This window comes from Polyodon spathula, chromosome 24 (genome assembly GCF_017654505.1).
Source record: "Polyodon spathula isolate WHYD16114869_AA chromosome 24, ASM1765450v1, whole genome shotgun sequence".
Taxonomy (NCBI): domain Eukaryota; kingdom Metazoa; phylum Chordata; class Actinopteri; order Acipenseriformes; family Polyodontidae; genus Polyodon; species Polyodon spathula.
This window is the reverse complement of record NC_054557.1, coordinates 7,027,589-7,047,783: the sequence shown is the minus strand read 5'-3', so window position 1 is coordinate 7,047,783 and position 20,195 is coordinate 7,027,589. Positions and strand designations below refer to the sequence as shown.

Genomic DNA, 20,195 nt, shown 5'->3' with positions numbered 1-20,195 from the left:
GTTTCTTTTACCTGTTGAATTTTGGAGGTCGCTAAAGTTTGTTTATTTCTTCTCTCTAGTATTAGAACTTCAACAGTTACAGATGAAGTGTGTCACTGCTGTGGCTCCCCATTCTGAGCCATTTCTTGGGGCAAATTTAATGAAAAAACGTGAATGTTAATTGTTTGTGCCATGTTACTGTTTTGGTCTTAAACATTTCTAAAAAGGGTTAATGTTAATTGTTGCGTAGTCATTTATTTACAGTACATGGGTTGGACTAAGAAGTTCAGTAACAGTATCAAAACAAGTAAACTTAAATCTAAAACTTTTAACAATATCATGAACTCTCTAAGCACTGGCTTAGCTCATTAACCAACACAAAATGAGCTGTTTCGACATGGTTACGTTACTGAAAAAAATGTACACTTCTTATCCAGTTATCACTGTATCATTATTGAAAAATAAAATACATGTTTGGCCACTGTTTGACATCTAGAAATAGCTTTAATAACCTCTAACATACAGTGGCCATATAGATAATTAGTGTTGAACTTTTGTTATGACTGTGTCAAGGTAGAGCAAATACAGAATTGTACAAAGAATATTCTAGTGTTTTTCAAAACATTTAAACCAGAATCAAAGCAACCAGCCTGTACTGTGGAAATCCTGGACCAAAGCCGACCTTACCCTCTGCACAGTAAATAAGAACATGGAGCCTGAGAGCCTTGTCTTGTCATTGACGTTCTTCTCCTAATGCAGAGGACGCAGGGTTAGTAAGATCGGCTTATCTGGAACAATGATCAGTTCAAAGGTGCTCCCGACGTCCACTTGCCTTTGTTTTTCAATTTTGAAGTTTTGGAGGAGCTGAAGTGACAGGAACGTCAGTAGAAATGAACATTAAACCCTCACTCATGTGCAGGTATACAGACATGCAGTTTGCAAGGTTCTTCTTTTCGACCTCTGATCAAAATAATTCTAATTGTCAGAAGTTGCACATCGAAAAGAATATATTTACATTATCGATGGATTTCTCAGGTAGATGTGAGATAATAAATTATTCTGTTCGATCAGCAGTACAAATTTTGACTTTGAGTAAAATATTTGCAAATCTGTATGCAGTAGAATTAAAAAGAAACTCAGTGCAGCAGACTCCCTCCTTGTGATCAAGGCTATTAAAAAAAAAAAAAACAGCTCACCATGAAGACCATTTTACTAAATCCCTTTGATTGTCTCAATACAGATTCACCTTCATTTAGATAAGTCATTATCGGTCATTTTATATGTCAAGATTAATTTTACAAATTAATTGTGTCAAACACCACCTATACTTATGACCATAATAATTGTATCATAAAAATAAAAATGAATGTCACAAAGTTCTAAGCCATCGGAAGAGCTGCAGGACAGTGAACTCACGTGAATGAGGAAGAGCTGCATCTCAATCTCTGCAATCCTGCGTCCCAGACACTGCCGGGGACCGAACCCAAAGCTAAGGCTTTTGAAATAGTGGTTGTCCCCTTTGAGCCAGCGGGAGGGGTTATATTGCAGAGGTCTGGGGAAAATCTGTGGATTTCGTCCCATAGCGTAGAGCCCTAGCTGCACCAGAGTCTTCATGAGAGAGAAGAGAGAATAAACACAGGGCTGGAATAAAGTTCCTTAGCATGGCATGCATCCCCATGCTGTGGTTTACCCAGTCAAATAGGGCATATTGTTGGAGCTGGCACAGAACAACCCAAAGGAAATACAATGATTCAATAAAAAATGCCCATTGCAATATAAAGCTACACCAACAGCCTGTACAGATACCGTAGAGACTGACAATAATGGCCTTTTTGCTGTACTCTAATTCAGAGCCTTGGTAGGAAAGTGGACAGAACATGCTCACCCCTGATGGAATGTGGTAGTTTTGGATCACAATATCCTCAGTTATATACCTTTGCAAGCTCACAGCAACAGGGTGCAGCCTGAAAAATAAAAAAAGACATTTCTAATGTTATGGGGCTTTTTACATTCCTTTGTTGGAATTTATGGGCTTGGGATTAATTTTTTTTTTTACAGTACTCTTTTCTAAGCAGTTTTGGGCCAGTTATTTTACCACCTGTTTTTCGGCACAATGTAAAATTTCCAGTTACGTTTCCTCACAAGCTCTGGAGAACTGAAGGTCAGCGGGTGTCCTCTGATCCCACCACCAAGCTAATTACTTCTTTTTTTTTTTTTTTTTTTTACTTTAGTCGTCTCCAATTTTTTTACCCCGGTTTTTCTCCCCAGTTTGGTCCTTCGAAACGTGCTCCTGCCAATCCGTCATTTTTTGCACTGCGGATCCACAGCGAGGCCCCCAGACCTATAGTGCCGGAGGACAACACAGATCTGGAGGCTCCACTGCAGAACCACAGGCGCCCTATCGGCCACAGGGGTCGCTGATGCGCGGTGAGCCGTGGAATCCCCTGCCGACCTAAGCCCTCCCTACCCGGGCAGCGCTCAGCTGTGACATAGCCTGGACTCAAACCTGCGATCCCCAGGCTATAGGGCACATCCACGTGCAGTGCCTTTGCTGGATGCGCCACTCGGGAGCGGCAGCTAATTACCTCTTTGACACCCAGGATCTTGACAACATGTCAGCTCTGTACTGTTGGTGTCCACATGAGCTTACCCAGGCCCTGGCCAGTAGGGGCTGGGGCACAGCCGTGAGGCGACTCACACTGAGGACTCACTGACCCACACACTCCCTGTGGAATCCTCAAAAAATATCAGTGACTGTGTTCCTACCTCAGGGTCTCCTTTATGGCTCCTTTAACCAAAGGAATTGACTTTAACATCTTGGTCATGTCCCCCTGTGAAGAGGCCCAGGCATCCTGAACCTCAGCTCGCAGCTGTTCCTGCAGGTCTGGGTATCTGGCAAGTTCATACATGGTCCACAACAGGGTAATGGAAGTCTGCAATAAAACACTGAAAATTATGAACACTGATAAAGGCATAAAGCCTAAACATCTGTCTACTTGACTAAAGTGAGAAATCAACCAATGACTTTTAAGGATGTGTCAAAATTCCAGTACATCTATCTTGTGTACAGATATCATCCTGTGCATATAGCATATGATATAATTCTAAGGTTAAAAAAAAAAAAAACATTGCTTGTTTGTTTAATAATAGTTCCTGAGAAGAAGCTGTTTTTATGACTTATCGTAAGACAATGTTATGTGTAGGGTGTGTCTTACTATAACAGGAATACTTTTGTACAGTTTGATATACTAATGGTTGGGTGGATGCAAAGTCTTTCCAGGGCAGAGTTGAGGCACACTGACTCAAGGTAGGGTCTTTGTGTATAGCAGCTCACACCACAGCTAGCTGTACCAAACCAGTTTAAGGATGGAATGGAACTGATCCACACATAGGATCAAAGCTCTTGCAACCCCCCACTGAATCATTCCACAACCACGGGGAGCTTCAAAGTACATTTTCAACAATGTCACTCAAATTAAAGTAAAGACTTTTTTTAAAAAAAATTAAACTACCTGGTAAAATAGAATGAATTTCATGAAACCTCAAGAAGAACTTGAGATTCATGATACAAGGTCATTGACTATCGTTTTTGACTACCAGATGTTCGATGGGGTCAAAGGCCATGCAGCACAGAATAATTCTGAAAACTGTCGTACTTTTGAAGCACAACCCACTGTGAATACACCTGTAACTGAAATATGTCTTCGCTGTGATAACTGCAATTATTTCCATTATGTACAAACAAAAATGTCATAATATCGAAGGGCACCAGTCCTGGTTGCATATGGTTTTATTTACAGTGTCAACCCCTCCGGCCATTAGCTCAGTCACGCTGGCCTTGATGTCTTCAATGGACAGCTTGTCCAGCATGAGGAGGCTAGCCAGGACTCCAGGGTACTTCCCCTCACTTGCAGGAGACTGACGTAACTTCCTGTAGATGTTCTGAATGCACCGGTCAGCTGAAAAGAGACAGGAGATAGGATGAAATCTAGCCATGGACATGTTAAAGACACAGAAGTGTCCTAAATTTATCTTCCACGCACTACAGTCAAATACAAATTTGCAAATTCTAGACATGCATTTTATGATTTTTCAGAATAGTTTGCTTAGGTAGCAATAGAATTTGCAAAGCTGTGATTAAACACAATGGTGTATTTCAGGGAATCCAGCAACTAGAAATATGTGATAGTTTGAACTACAGTAAATAAACTTATTAACAGTGACAGTTTGCATGGCAGAGACATTTTGTGGAATTATTTTGTCAGCTACAATTACTTTAAGGAGGCCAGCGTGTTTATAAAGACAACGCAGGCGGCTCACCATGACTGAAGATGGCGTCCCAGGCCTCCACGTGGTCTCTCCACACCTTGGCCCCGACTCTGCGCAGTAGGTCAGGGGGAATGTACAGCATGGGTGACGTGGTTTTGAACATCAGGGTAATGCAGTCAATGAACTGCTGGGTATCAGGGTCGATGTGGTCCTGCAGCAATCCCAGACGCTCCCCATACAGCACATGGCTCACCGCTAAGGGGTTGGAGAGGAGAGGGATTTTATAGCAATATTAAAAGAAACTTATAAAAATGTTAGAGTAAAAATTAAAATACATTTAAAAACACAATGTTGGCTAAAAGCAGTATTTGGCGATATAGGGTTAAAGACAAGTCGTCAATTCACTGCCCTGCCTAGTCCTATTGAACAACATGAAGAGCCTCACACTCAAGTGCAAATCTGAAGAGCTCATGTGAAAGATCTGCCGTCCATCTTCCTTTCCCACTCCTCTCAATCTGCCTGTGCACCCGGGAGACAAAGTCCTGCCCCACTTCATCCAGGAGAGGCACAAAGTTCCCCACCACTTGTGGAGAGATCACCTCCTTATTCAGAATGACTCGATTGTATCGCCAATCCTCTCCATTCCTGAGAAAGGCAAGCCGAATGCAGGTTTAGCTCTGTACTGTTCTGAAGGAAAACACCGCAATACACAGCAGTAGGCTGTTCAACCAAATAAACCCACCCAATTCTGAAGGAGCACAGAGGTGAGAACAGCCTTGGAAAGGCAGCCTAAAGTCTTTTTGAATGGATTAAAATCATTAATTATTTTATAAAGTGAAACAAAAACCCACTGAGCGTGCCCAAGAGGACTTGAACTATATAACTTAGTTGTTTGGTTCTAGTTTTGTAAAATTACCAGGTGTTTAACTCTAGTTAGTTAAAAGACTTGAGTAAACTGTTGTGATCTAAATGGGCAATGAATGTCCCATCCTACAATGCACACCTATAAGCAGGTGATTATACATTTTTTTATCAAATCTGGTTAGGGTTTTGGAACATATCTACCTTTGTATCTATGATACACACATTCTAAGATTTTTTTTTTAAAGCTCTAATATTCTGCATTTTTAAATGTAGATGTTGTGATGGGCATTTTAAAAAGTGCTGCAAAGATGAAATAGATATTTTGCATGACTTGTAAAATGGGGACAAGAAACGCATCACCCTGCAAGCCCCTTAGAAATGAGATCACAATGAAAGTTAAAATGACAGCCCTGGCAGACATAAGACACAGCAATGAACCGTATCATATTACTTCAGCAAGACCCCGTATCTCCGGTTCCTGTAGTCTCTGTAGGAGGTCCAGGGCTCCACCGTCAGTCTTTTAGGGTAGCGTCCCTCTGCTTTAAACAAGATGGCAGCATCCTCAGGGTTGATAATATTCACACTCTCATAGTACCCAACCTTCTCCCTGGAAAGACAGTATGTGTTTGAGGGATTTTGTTTGTAAAAGATCTTTTAAAGATTGTATTTACATTGGATGGTCTATGCTTTGTGTATCATCACAGTATCAATCAGAGTCAATTAATTTGGTGCAAATTAAAAGTGCAGTACTGAAAGCAAAAGTTTATCTTGGTAAAATTTGCAAAGTAATTTCAGTTTTACCAAAAATTTCCCATGGTTATGCTACGCAATTACCACTATTGCTTTACCATGCCTCTCTGTGCTTTTAGTATGCATGATTATTATGCATTATTTCACTTGCCTGTGCTTTTTACTATGGGAATATTTAGTCATTAAAACAACCTAATCTCCCCTCCCCTTTGAACTGTACTGTAGTGTTTCTCATGTCTTTCCAATAGGTTATAAATATGTACAAATATGCTTAAAAGTTAAACTTTTTAAATGTTTTTTTTCTTTTTTTTTTTTAATTAGGAAATTAAATTGGGGTCCAGATGACCTGGCTTCTGCTTGCATCGTCCGTATCACAAAATTTAAAAACACAGAACTTCAAACTTCCACGAACCTGTTGCAAAAAGATTGACATAGACATCAGTTAAACAGGCTAGTAGCCATACATGTTGCTATAACCTCCCCTCTCCAGCATTGTTTCCCAAAAATATTTTTCTTGCAATTTAAAACTGTTTACTAACCTATAGTAAATAATTGTAAATAACACTTTAACTTACCTATAAATGGGCCCAAAGGTGTTGAAATTGTCAACCATTATCCGGTGAATGTTCTTAAACCCATTCAATTTCCAGAAAGTATACAGATTGGCCAGGCTGTTCCTCCAGTTGCCTGGAATCTCATCATAGGACCTGACTGTACCGCGGGCAGCAGGAGAGAGGCAGGGGTTGGTGGTGCTGTGGCAGCTACGCACAGGACCTCCTCGCAGATCGGTCCCCTTTCCAGTTACAACTCTGAGGGAATGGAAGTTGGCAAAAGCCATCCAGCGTAAATTTCCCTTCACCATCATGACTGTCTGACAAATGCTCAACAGTGCTGCAGCACCTCAGTCCTGGAACTGTAACAGCCTCTATCAATACAGCCTAACCCTCAAGGTCTAAGAGATCTATTGGAATTGCATTCAGTTAAAAACACAACACACCCACAACCAGAGAGCATACCCTAGACCCATTTGTAATGACGGTGCTATATAAATCACTGGATTTTTTAAATTAACTGTGCTTGCCCCCAATTCTGTGGGCATAAATGTTAATTTAGAAGTTTTCAGTGTATAGAGTGAGAGGTATTTCTGTGTGTAGAGCGTAAGGTTTAACGTTTTCAGTGTATAGCATGCAAGATATTTCAGTGTGTAGAGCGCAAGGTTTGAGATTTCAGTGTATAAAGCGTGAGGTGTTTCCGTGATTATGTCCCTAACGGCGCCTCATATAAAACATTTCATTTTCTGCTTACTTGCAAGAAATATATGAAGGTCATACGGAGAATCCCCCACTCTCGTTCAGCCCCTGATACAGCCCTGTCCGTGGGCTGCCATTTGCTGACCACTGCTCTAGATTTTCCATGAAGTTCAGTCCTGAATACACTTTCAAAAATGCTTTCTCCATCACTATGGTAACTTATCAAGCCACAATCATGAAAACAGATTAGGTTCAATTGTGTAAAAATCTGAAGAAACTAAGTGTTCTCTTCAAGAAGTAGCATTCCCCATTAAGCACTACTGTGACCTGAAACTAGTCATACTGGTAAATAGCTTGGCAGATTATTTTTGACAAAAATTAGTTGAACTAATGCAATGTTTCCTTCAGCATCAGTTTGGGTATGCCATATAAATTGTCAGAATAATGTTTATTTTTGCAAGTCATTCCTTAATATTGACAAAAGCCTGTTATAGGAATTAAATACTGAACTCAACTGAACACTTGGTATGATTTTCAAAGCTGTTTTGTGCGTCTGCAGGTTGTACACCGTCAATCTGTAATGGGCCTGTGTATTGTATTGGAGGTCTGTGGCATGGCCATGTGCATTACAAAATTACAGCGAGGAAATTAATTACATGTGTAAAGAAGCGGTCAGCTGACGGCACACACTTCAGGTAGGCAGCGGTGAGCTGAGCCTAAATAATAATTACCATTTCAAACTGGGAGAAAAATAACAAAAAATAATTGGCAACGACTAAATAAAAAATAAAACAAAAAGACCCAGGACACAAAGACTTGAGATTTTAAAAGCGCCGACACGCTATTTTTAATAAAACAAAAACCTAACTCCGTTTTTGGAGCGCTCACTACACACATCAGGAACCTAACTATAACCGGACAGCTACGCTGTTTACTGGCTACAAAACAAAACAAAAACACAGATTTTAACATGTCACAAAAAGGCTTCACACAATACCTTTTTCTCATACAATTGAGCACTCATTCAGTCAGGCTCCTTCACACAAATGCAGCCTCGAGCAGACTGGCTGCTTGCTTTAAATACCCTACACCTGGCTCTAATTTACAAAAATAGCCAAGTGCAGGTGATAATTAACTAATAAATCATAATTCAACAATAATCAAAATAAACAAACAAATACAAGTTTGTGGCAGGGAGGATATTAACCCTCCTCCCTGCCTTGTTGCACACATCACTGACCTGCATACACCACATGTACATGAAAACATAAAATGTGACATAGGGACAGACAGAAGGTCAGAACACAACCCTGTTCCACATTGCAAACGGTTTAACTGCCATCTACTGATGATAATGAGCCACTACACACACACCATGTGTTATGGAGTGTATAATAAACTGCTTTATAAATAATCCCAAATATATCACAAAAGCAGTACAAAAATCACACAAGACAAGCACTGTATCTTGCCCCAGTGGCAGATTTCTTGATTAGAATTTGTGCTACCAAATTGAACTCAAATTGAGGACCAAGAATCGACAAAGTCTGTAAGTAACATACACAACCCTGATGAAGAGATAAACAACCATTTCAGGACCCACTGATCTGACTCATGCAGAGATTTCTGAAAACAGGCAACTGCTTCCCAGGATATTGTTTCATTAGTTCTGGTAATTTTAGGTATCAGCTGTCATGTAAAAGTAGGGTCTTTATGACATACAGTATAATCAATAACTTTCTGTAGGTAATATTAATGCAAAGTTTAATTCAAGTTGGACAGCTGGTTATTAAGACTTAACCTTCATTTTCACACTAATTAGAGGATAGACTGCAGTCACCATGACCTAGATTCAGAACCCTTAAGAATGTGTGCTTGGGAATACCTAAAAGAGGTTTCAGTGCAATTTGCAGTTCAAAGTATCAGAGTAAAACATGTTCACATGCCTCCACTATAAACCTGTCACCAGGGACAAAACAAAAATACAGAAGAAATTCTTAAATTGAAAAAAACATTTTCAGATAGGGTAGGTAGGAGGACAAAGGACGCACCATCACACACCAGCAAAATGAATGGTCAAGGCAGGATCCAAACCAGGATACCCTTACTCCAAACCCTTTGCTCAAAACACAGTGACAACACAACCCTGTTATTATTCTCCAACCAAATCAGCTCCACCTCAGATACCATCAGTGTGAGAAACTGCTTTACATAGCAGCCAGAAACTGCAATTCTCGATTTCGAAATTGTTTGAAATAATGATGTGGGGTTGCTTTCTTCAGTAATCTGCTCACATCTTGATGAAGGAATCACTGCTGCCTCATCACTTTAATGACTTCCTCAAGCTTCATGGCAGTTTTCAGGTCTCCATGGAGCTTCAGCTGCCCACTGGTATAGGCCCCAAATGGTCGAAGGGTGCCCTCGAACATTGCCAGGAGATCCTCCTCTGTCATTTGAAACACAACATCAGGGTTCTGATCGGGTATTCCATGGCCAGCTTTACCAGCACCTACAGAATGGACAGCAAAATAAATAGAGAACAATAATGACGCATAACATACAGTACTTGCATAACAGTAAAATCTCACTCACAAAACTGAACAGCCACTACAGTATTTGCAAAACTGCAATAAACCTTCGGTCACAAAATTCAACAGTAAGTACACTACAGTACATGCATTATGGCCCACAGTCTTCTATCCCATTGCTAACCATAGCGACAGGAAAGAAGCATACCAATCCCCACCCCCAAGCAAAAGACAATGTGAGAGTGACACCTTTTCTGTTTCAGTTTACTTTTCACTATTATTTTGCAATGAAATTACATATATAATAGAAACTTTGTAGTCACATTAAAAGTTGCGGCAACTATAAAAAGTTGTGGTCTGTGTTAAAAGTTGCAGTTTCCGCAACAAATTCACAGCCCACTGGCCAAATGTTTTTTAAAGAAATAATTTACAAGTAAATACTGACACTACTAACAGTGATATATTTAAGGTTTGACTTCAATTTGTTGTCAATTATCCATAAATGCAAGTAAAAAATTACAAATCAAACCAGAAAGCTTACCCTTGCTTAGGTCAACAAAATATGTCTTGTAAGTTCCGTTGCGAAGAGCGATGTGGAACTGGAAGCACGCTCCCACCTGGCTAACCAGCTTCTCAGAGAGCAGCAGCTCCACAGCAGACAGGAGCTCATCGGCACTCAGGCGTGCCTCAGCCAGCGGGGTAGCAGGAACTTTCTCATTCACCATGGAAACACTGTCTCCTGAAGCAGGAAAAGGAATGACATCAGGAACACGAGAAACACACCAATCTGTTTACTGAGGCCTGTGTCTTGCAAGCATACTGTTTATCCCAGAGTAGTATATCTTTTTTTTCCTTAGTCCCAGTGTTTTAGCTGTAACGTCATCACCCAGTTCATTCCACACATTTATGACTTTGAAATATATGAAGCATATACAAACTGTTATTACGTCGGTTGCTTGGTATTAGTTTTGTGAGCGTATCCAAACCACATCTTCTAAACCATTACAAAATAAAGGATTCAGTTGCCAGTGAAGCAGCTACGGTGTGTCAAGATATATACAACGTATAGCTGTATAGACAGTGACTGTGGACTCTTTGTAAAGTTTGCATGCAGTGCATCTTAAGGACCAAAACACATTTAAGAGGTCTCACAAGTCTCACCTTTGCTATGACAAGTTTCTGAGCTGCTGCCATTGCCGCCACTGCCATTGCCAAGAAAATGCATGGCCAGCTGCTGGATGGGCCCGCTGAGCCCCTCCAATCCGGGGATAGAGGGTGGCATAATCAGGGGCCCAGAGAACGAGTCATCAGGAGGCTTCAACACAGACTCTAAAGTCAGCTCCACACGGTCCACCTCCAGCCCCCAGGGCCGGGTCTTGTCATTGATCTCCACCTACACAAAACAGAGCACAGGGTTAGTTTGATTTAAATAAAACTCTTCAGCAATTGTGTAATGTGGAACACAGACACACATCTGGAATTACAACCTATTTGCTCGGTGAGCTTTTGTCACACTGCCACTAAATAAGTGTTACCCATGGCTCACAATTGTTTTATTTTTTTAAAAACACTTTATTGGCTTGTTCTTAGCATTAGCAATATTATTACTTTTCCTCATATCACTGTGTTTTAAGTGTATCATGGACTACTGAAAATAGACTGCGCTACAGTGCATGTAGTGATTGGAAGCAGGAATGTGCAGTATATCCTTTTAATCTATAGGTATTATATTTATGCAAAAAACAAAGCGAGAAAGAAAGAAAAGATATTCAGCAGAAGAAAATAATATTGCAATGTCCAATAGCAGCATCAAGGCTTTCAAAGCTCAAGCTTTCAAAAAAGTGATCCCAAGTAGAAGAAATTACAGGATAACTTCAAGGTTCTCATCTGAATATTGTTCTTTTCCTCGTCACTGTAATTTGTATCAATAATTCCATCATGAAATACACTGAAGTGTACAGTCCTCTAAAGAGTCTACGACAACTGAATGCTCCCCTGTATCTCCAAATTCAAATGAAATTCTTATGCCTGGCAAAACAATATCTCACCCCTAACTTCTCCCCCAGCCTGTTCTTTTCCATCTGAATCTCTCTCAGGCTTTTTTTAATGAGATTGTGGGTCATGGCATTCTGTGCAGTGAGCCTGGTTGAAGTGTTTATGTCCTGGACTGCCACTACTGACATCACAGGATTCCAGATGCGGAACTGGATATCTGCGCCAATGGAGATCACTCCGCCATCTTTGGTTGTCACCTTTGGAATAAAGATACGAGTCAATTCAACCCACAGTATAGCTGCTGTCATACAGCATTTTTGTGCTTATCCAATATTGTATTCTCTATAAGGTTAAACACTCCAATTAATCACAGCCAAGAACACAGTGACAAGTTGGCCACCGTGACCAAGACCGCAACATGCTTTACAGTCACCTGTGATTTCTTACCTTGCAAGGTGGGATATTGAACGCTTTTGTCCGGAGGTCTACCTTCTGCCACAGATCAATAAATGGCAGGACCAAAACAACTCCAGGTCCCTTTGGGGGGCGAATCCTGCCCAGTCGAAATACAACGATCCTCTCATAATTGGGGACAACCTGAAAAAAGCAGAACGAGAGGGCTGTAATAAAGAGCTGTGATGCAGTCACTGATATATTTAGGCGAATGTCCCCACATAGAAACCTAAATTAAACCAGTACATCAAACCTAAAGTAAACAGAACACAAAACAATAGGAAGAACAAAAACTGAACTGATTAATTGGGCAGACAACAAAATCCAGCTCTTCTAGCAAACACCCCCCCAAAAAATTATATAGGGGCATACCCAAGACTAGAAGTGATTAACTGGTCTTCTGTATAAAGTGGGTTGTTTCTCTTGGACTGCACTAGCAGTCTGCTGTTTTCCTAGACTCCTTTACAGGTCTGCACTCCCTGTGTTAATGGTTAATAGACTGAAGGGAGATCTTCGGATGTCTTCAAAATGAAAAGGAACTGACAAAATGATCTTAAGGGCAAACTGGGCTTAATATAGTCTGTAACTAATGTTTGAAAAATAAGCAAAACAATTCATAGAATGATAATTTTGGATATCTTATGTGCATCAAAGTTGAAGTTTTATAACAGTTGTGTGCCCCCATCCCCCATCATTTGCAAACAAAATGGTGCAATATCACTTTTGAAAAAAGCTAAACCTAATGAACTACTTACCTTGAGTATGAACCAACCTGACACAGGGAAAGTTATGAAGGTAAACAGGAATACAAGAAATATGATGATCATGTGGCACATCCAAGACACCCAGCCTTGTGATCTGTCTGTTTGGAAACAATACTCTTGGTTTTTTGCAATCACTAGTGGCATATTATTGTATTTACAGTGAGACTAGAAACAGTAATAACAGTTTTTTGTTATTATAAATTTTACTGCATGTCAGAAACCAAAAATTAAAGTTTATCACCATCAGGGCTGAACAGAGACACTTATATTGTACTGCCCTTTTTCAGTTTAAAGAAAGGGCAGTTATACTAATATCGTCTGTGCAAATACTGGTAAAATCCTACTGGTAGTAAAATCTGTCTTTTGACGGGTAAGCATATACCATTACATGAAATCAAGTAGAGAAAGGCTTGCGTATTACATTGAAGGCTCAAGCCGAAAAGTTGGTCAACTAAACATCATTTTACCGTAGAACTTATAAATGAAAACACATCATGTGGCACTCAATAGTCATGTCTTTTGTATAAGACATGGAAGGATTTAGCTGATAAGCAGACACATCCTTGACAAAAGCAACTTGCATCACTGAGTATGCATACTGTATAATCACGGGTGTACAACCATCATGTACGCTCTTTCTTACCTGTAAAATCGTTCTCAGTGATTTTTGGGACATAATCGAATGAATGGCCTGCATGGCTGTACTGGATGAAATTCTCAGCAGATACATAAAGCCCGGCGTTAGACTGAAACACGCTGTCGCGCTGTGGCAGAGCCTGGTAGCCAGACGGTTTCCCGAACATGGTCCTGATGCAAACAAAGACTCTTCTCTTCACGGGAAATAAAACGTGCTGGAAAACTATACACGTTATCTACTGTATTGTACTAACCTGCCAACAATTACACCTTTGGTTCCAATGCGAACAGTTTAAACACACCGACTGTACATCCCGTGCAATGTATACATTATCATTATTATGTTTTGTATTCGGTATATTGTATCAGTTACCGGTAGTGTCTGACAGCATATATCCTGTGTCCTACTGGGAGTTCTAAATTCCAAAAAACATGGTTTCAATATAAAAACGTTTAATTGCAAATATTTACTGTAATATTGTATAATGTGGATACAACCATTACACAGAAAACTGAAAGTCGAATTGCTAAACTGTCACGTTACGTGTTTCACTTAATATCTAACCTCGTCATTTTGCTTTGTTTGTGCAGTGCAGCAGTTTGACACTCCACGTCTGCCGTCTGACGAATGCGTCTGTTTCAGTACCCTTTCTTCTGTTTTCAGTGATTACTCTTTTAAATATATCATACTTATGCTTAATTAAACCAGTCCTGTCATTTGTACTTTTCCTTGTCTTGACACATAAAAAAGCGCTTCCTTGTTTACATATATTAAACCAAGGTAACTCGTAAGTCTCGCTAGACGAAACAGAAAGGTTCCCCACACTTTCAGGTGTGTTACAATTGAAAAGTTCGCCGCCTGCAGGTTGGAGGCTTTAGGTCACAAGATTTATACTGTAGTTGGTCAGATGTGTTAGTATTGTTGTTGTTGGTGTCGTTAGTAATTGATTAATTGTTTGTGTTTTCCACTTCAGTGTCATAGTAAATGTCAAGTACTATAAAGCAGCAAAACATCTTAATGATAGAACAAACAGAAGATTTGTTTAAATCGTTTTCTTATGATTTGTGTGTTTCTATTCTCTAGTAATATATACTAATGCCTTTATTTCTCTAAAGCAATAGCATTGTCTTTATTATTGTATAGAAACCAATGAGAATGTATTTTATTCTATAGGTCTATATAATTCTATAGTTGACTTTTTTTTATAGAACTCTAGTCTAAAAAAATAGCTATAGATATAGTTTACAGCCTATAGATTCCCTTTCAATTCGAAGACGACCACCAATGACATTATGTATGGGATATGCCTGACCATTGGGTAGGTACGCTGAGCTCTCTATACCAGAGCTGCCGATAGGCCCCTTCCTGGGATGATGCACTCGGTCCCGCCCACCGAGGGGTTAAAACTATCATCCAAAGCAAGCCATTTCTCTTTTTCCTTCTCAAGACGGTATGGTAAGACCTCTGTGTTGAGCTGAGCGTGTTGACAGAAAAGAGCTTCTCGAATCGAATCGAATCGATTGTATTTCCCTTGCATTCGAGCTGGCTCGCTGCTTTCCCGGAATCAACGACTTTGAAAAAGACAGAGCCTTTTTGCCTTTCTGTCTTTCAGCGCCCACCTCGCTTGCATGGTAGGCCGCTCTTTGTACTGTATCTGTCTGTCATGTGTGAGCGACTGCCTGTGCAGTGATCCGCGAGTGGTTGTCTATTCTTCCTGAGAGTACACAGTTCCTCCACGGGGCTAGGCCTTGCCACATCCCTGCTGTTGAGTGACTCTTCCAGCCGCGCTCTCCTCCGTGGGGCTAGGCCTTGCCACATCCCTGCTGTCAAGTAGACCCTGCCAACTGTGTAGGCCCACCCACCTCTGTGAGTCGGGCCTTGTAAACAAACAGTGTACTCTCCCCTATACTGTCTTTCTACCATGTTTTTGCTGTCAGCTTCAACTCGCCCACAATGTAAGGTGATGGAAACGCATCTCAAGCGGGCTTATGCAGCAGAGGCGCAGGCAACTTGCCTGTCTAATACAACGAGTGTGCTTACTGCTTACATGGACTGGGTACTTCACGAGGCCCCGCTCCCTAAGCCAGTGGCCACGGAGTTACATCTCCTGTCCAGCACACTGCTGCAGATCTCCGGAATCGAAGGGCAAGCTCTTGGCTGGAGCCTGGCTAGCTTGGTCGTTGCTCGTAAAACAAGCCAGAGTTCTTGATGCAGATAAGGCCGCAATACGTGACACGCCTATATCCCCAGGACATACCTTTGGAACAGCTGTGGAGGAGATCTTACAGATAACCCACCAGGAACGCGACGCGTCCCGGCAGGTGGCCGCGTTGCTTTCTCCCCGTGCCTCTGCATGGGGCAGGTCAAGACGCTGGCAAGCTCCTCAAACGCGGACTGTCACTAGAACAGTTCCAGTCCCTATGGCTTCGTTGGGTGAGCTAAGGCATTGCCTATAGGGCACACCAGCAGGAAGCAACAGAGCCCAACTGGCTGGCAGAGGGAATGCAGCCCTATGCTGATGGAGGACTACCTTTCACCTATGTGAAGGTGTGCGAATGGGAGTAGTGTCGAACCACCAAGTGGTGATGACAGACGCCTCCAACTTGGGATGGGGAATGGTCTGGGAAGGCAGAGGAGTATGCAGATCCTGGTCAGACTGCTGGACATCCCAGCACATAAACATACTGGAGTTGCAAGCTGTATCCCTTGCTCTCCACCACTTTCTGCCAGTGCTGAGCAGTACGCATGTGTTGATCTGTATGGACAACATGACAGTGGTGGCATATATCAACCACCAGGGTGGCCTACGGTCCCCAGAGTTGCATCGCAAGGTCTTCAGGCTGTTAACATGGGCACAGTGGAACTTGCTGTCCCTACGGGCGATGCACATTCCCGGAGCAGTGAACTGGGCAGCGGACCTCCTCTCCAGGAGCGGTCCACATCCGTCTGGCAACTCCACCCTCAGATAGTGGAGTGCATTTGGGAACGGTTCGGGAAGGTGCAGGTCAATCTGCCCCCTATGGTAATCCCTCCACCGCTTAGGCAGTCCACTCGGCATAGACACCCTAGTGCACGAATGGCCGAATGCATTTTCATACGCTTTCCTGCATTGAGATGTTACGTGCGTAGGACAAGAGCTCTGCGTCAATCTGACCAGCTCTTTGTCAAGGGACACAGACCCTAGGACAGCCCCTCCCTAAGCAGCGTCTGTCACATTGGATTGTGGATACAGTCTCAACTGCATATAATAGTGCTGGCTTGCCCCCACCTGGTAGGGTAGCCGTACACTCCACTAGAGGGTTGGCTACATCTTGGGCCCTCTTCAGAGGTGCCTCGATGTCTGATATTTGTACTGCGGCCAGCTGGGCTGCACTGCATACCTTCTCCAGGTTCTACCGTCTTAATGTGGTAGGCCCTGCCTTGCCTTCTGTAGGCACAAGGGTCCTTGAGGATGTAAGTTCACACCACTAACCTAAGAGGTAGAAATTGCTTGTGCGTCCCTCATATGCTGCCATTCCTTCTCCTTGCGACGGCTCTGGTATACATGATCCCATACGTAATGTCATTAGTGATCATCTTCGAATTGAAAGGGAATGTTAGGTTACTTACCATAACCCTGGTTCCCTGAAAGAGAAGACGACCATCAACCGCAAGGTCGCATCGGTCGCCCTCACAGGTTAGATGGAAAATGAGAAATGACATAAATTAATGTTTTGGTGGTTGTCTTCTCTTTCAGGGAACCAGGGTTACCATAAGTAACCTAACGTTTCTATAATCTACAGATTTCAATGTCGACATTTTTCTCTTTTAATATCTGATTTCTCTTTAAATATATTTTATAATATAACGATTCCTAAAATATAATTAATGTAAAGTGTATAAAACAAGCCGAGAAACCAAATTTCTTCAGCATCATGTGTTACACATGCAGACCAACATGTCGACAACGCCCACCCTCAAATGAGCCAATGCAATTATTCGGGATGTCATCTGCAAGGTACCTGGACAGAAACGTAAGCAATTGCAATTGACGTCCGTCTTTTTAACACCTTTAAACGGTACCTGTTTCTGTGTATGCATTATTTTAATTTATTGTGTTATAACTGCATTTTTGTAGTCATACGTATATTCTTAGATGTATTGTGGTGTTACATCAAATTATTTGTTGTTTGACGCAATCCCCAATCGAATGGATTTCATTATCATCGTGTTTTTTGTACACTGAAATAATCTTTATAATGTAATGACAAAAATAAGCAGTACTTTTTACAATTCATGCATCCTATGCATAGATAGGATAGGACAGGATTTCACAGAAATCGAAACAGAAATCAATTTCGTTTAACCGCCATCGCATGGAAAAAAAGTACTATTCTTTATTATATTATATTGAGAATTACAGTTTTACAATCAAATATTTTGATAATAAACTGTAGCTTTTAATGATAAAACTATAGTAATATGCGTGATAGTTGAAAAACGTAAAAAAGTATTTTTTATAGTACATGTATAATTGTAAAGGATAGTGTAAAAATAAATATTATAAAGTTGTAAATACTACAATAACCTAGTTTTTTTCTGAAATTCTGATGAAATTAATAAAACTATATTGAACTGCATATGAAAACAGTTGCTTTAAAGTAAATGCTTGTGAATTAAATGAAGGTCTTTTGCAATGAGTGCTTTCATAATGGTGAACTGAATGGGAAGCTGGTCCCTTTCTTTTGTATCTTTTCCCCTTTCAGACCCTACGGTCCAGGATCAGAAATGCAGTCATATTTGGTAAGACATTTCACGTTTGTGAGCTTTTGTAATATGAATTCCTTTATGTATTTAGTTCTTTTTTTTTTCTAAATATAATGTACAGATTTGATACTAAGACTAAAATTGGTCACATTCTAAACTAAACAGCACTGTCGGTGAAACATCACTTCATAAATGGAATCCTGAAGGAAGTGAAAGCACATTTCATGGTCATTCTGGTTTACAGTACAAAATGGTATCCACTGTCTGAAATCCTGTAACTAAATACTAAAAAAAATAAAAAAAATACTACCAAGAGGCCATCACACACAATGAAAAATAAGCATTCAGACAATGGATCATTACATAGCTAAAACATTAACATTGGCAAGAAATGTTATACAAATAACAATAAAATTAACTGGTAAAATAAATAACTTACTGAATTTAATAGCATTTTTAGGTATACAATGCATATTCTAGATTGCCTTCTCGAATTTAAAACTTACATTTATTTATAATAAGCAAATCCAGTGGTGAAGTGGGTGGGGGCATCCTTGTTGGTAGGCTGGGCAGTAGCATGGCAGATACTAAGGGGGGGGGAGGTGCAGGCGGAGATGCCCATGCATGTCAGTTGTGGAGGTCATGCAGAATTCTGGGTTAAAGGTTAATCGAAAGAGATTGTGCCCATCATTAATGTGCCCGAGTCACTTTATATAATATATTGGATTTGCCTTTTCTTAACTCTTGATATAGCAAGGCTTTGCTTACCAGAAGGGGAGTAAGTGTGAGTAAACACTTTATTCCCAGTGGGTGAACTCAGTTGAACCGCATTTACCCTCAACTGCACTACTGAGCTATTCTGAAGAAGTGACACACCCCTACTTTTTGTCATGTTTGTGGCACTTAAGGGTAATCAAGGTAGGAAACATTGCTAGTCTTAACACAATTTCTTTGTTCTTGCCCAAAGAGCTCTGTTGTGCAGGAGGGTGCAGGCATGTCTTGTGATCAGACAGAAAACTACACTCTTTGAACTAGAGACCACCAGATGTTTGTAAATAAAGCCAGTAAATCAAAAAGACATAAAAGCAATACTTGTCATGTTTATTATGAGGTAAGAAAATCTTATACATTATGTAATCAAATATAATTAACTTCATTAATTGCCTTTTACACAGATGTGGCATCTTGTGACATTATCCAAGTGTGTGCAATCAGTGGGGAGAAGACCTTCAATGTCTACGTTTGTCCTCGCCAGCAGATCTCTGAGGAGGCCTCTTCTGTCAATGGATTCACTGTTATGAACCAAACACTCTTTCTAGATGGTATTCCCATGCAGACAAAGAGCCACGAAGAGGCCTTGACAGACTTCCTGGCCTATACTACAAGGAGCTTATGGTATTTGGTGGCATCTACTTGAAGTACTGCATTAAAATACAATGACCATACTCAACTACTTTAACCTCCTTGAAGAGAAATACTAAAACCACTGCATTCACTGTGAACACTGCAGGATGCAATAACTAACTTGGAACATGCATATATTAGACTATCATACAAACTGGCCTACTGTACAAACTGAGTCATGCTACAATGAAAAGCATACTGCCAAACTTCAATGTCACAATTATATTCTGTGTGTAACACATTCATGAGAATGTTGCTTACAAGTGAAGCTCAAAAATGAAATTGTTCAATGGAAGTTGTTTAATGTTTATTGGAACAACCATAGGGTGTATTATTTTCCGTTCAGTGCTAATCTGAAAAGGGCTGTACTTACGTATTAGTATTTACTATAAATTATTATGCAGTGGAAATATTCTCCTTTCAAAGAGGTTTTAGTGGCCTGTGGCTTAATAAGAATGTATGAACAGCAAATTACTACTGGAAATGGTAGTAAAACCATTTTTTTTCTGTACTAATTTGCATATTCTGAAAACACTCCATTAAGTGATACAAATGA

At 40.6% G+C, this 20,195-nt stretch overlaps 2 protein-coding genes across 2 annotated transcripts; both read right to left on the bottom strand.

Annotated features, from left to right (window-relative positions):
• Nucleotides 1-86: 86 nt before the first annotated feature.
• Nucleotides 87-7,422, bottom strand: LOC121298788 (cholesterol side-chain cleavage enzyme, mitochondrial-like). Its single transcript, XM_041226004.1, has 9 exons — nt 6,438-7,422; nt 5,564-5,719; nt 4,694-4,893; nt 4,300-4,503; nt 3,778-3,938; nt 2,746-2,912; nt 1,865-1,943; nt 1,396-1,587; nt 87-843 (listed from the first exon to the last, which is right to left on the bottom strand). The coding sequence occupies exons 1-9, from the start codon at nt 6,725-6,727 to the stop codon at nt 730-732; spliced, it is 1,563 nt and encodes a 520-aa protein (XP_041081938.1). The 5' UTR covers nt 6,728-7,422; the 3' UTR covers nt 87-729.
• A 506-nt stretch (nt 7,423-7,928) lies between these two features.
• On the bottom strand, nt 7,929-14,303 carry stoml1 (stomatin (EPB72)-like 1). The gene is made up of 8 exons (XM_041227019.1): nt 14,054-14,303; nt 13,496-13,659; nt 12,844-12,950; nt 12,083-12,232; nt 11,689-11,892; nt 10,802-11,033; nt 10,182-10,379; nt 7,929-9,621 (listed from the first exon to the last, which is right to left on the bottom strand). The coding sequence occupies exons 1-8, from the start codon at nt 14,059-14,061 to the stop codon at nt 9,422-9,424; spliced, it is 1,263 nt and encodes a 420-aa protein (XP_041082953.1). The 5' UTR covers nt 14,062-14,303; the 3' UTR covers nt 7,929-9,421.
• Between the last annotated feature and the right edge of the window lie 5,892 nt (nt 14,304-20,195).

Coding starts and splice junctions, on each gene's coding strand:
- LOC121298788 (XM_041226004.1), bottom strand. CDS start 6,727: ATGATGGTGAAGGGAAATTTACGCTGGATGGCTTTTGCCAACTTCCAT. Junction 4,894..5,563: donor AGATACGGGGTCTTGCTGAA/GTAATATGATAC, acceptor TGCCTTTCTCAG/GAATGGAGAGGATTGGCGAT. Junction 1,944..2,745: donor GCCATAAAGGAGACCCTGAG/GTAGGAACACAG, acceptor TTTATTTTTCAG/GCTGCACCCTGTTGCTGTGA.
- stoml1 (XM_041227019.1), bottom strand. Junction 12,233..12,843: donor CAGGTTGGTTCATACTCAAG/GTAAGTAGTTCA, acceptor TGCTTTTTTCAG/GTTGTCCCCAATTATGAGAG. Junction 11,034..11,688: donor GGCTGGGGGAGAAGTTAGGG/GTGAGATATTGT, acceptor TGTTTTGTGTAG/GTGGAGATCAATGACAAGAC.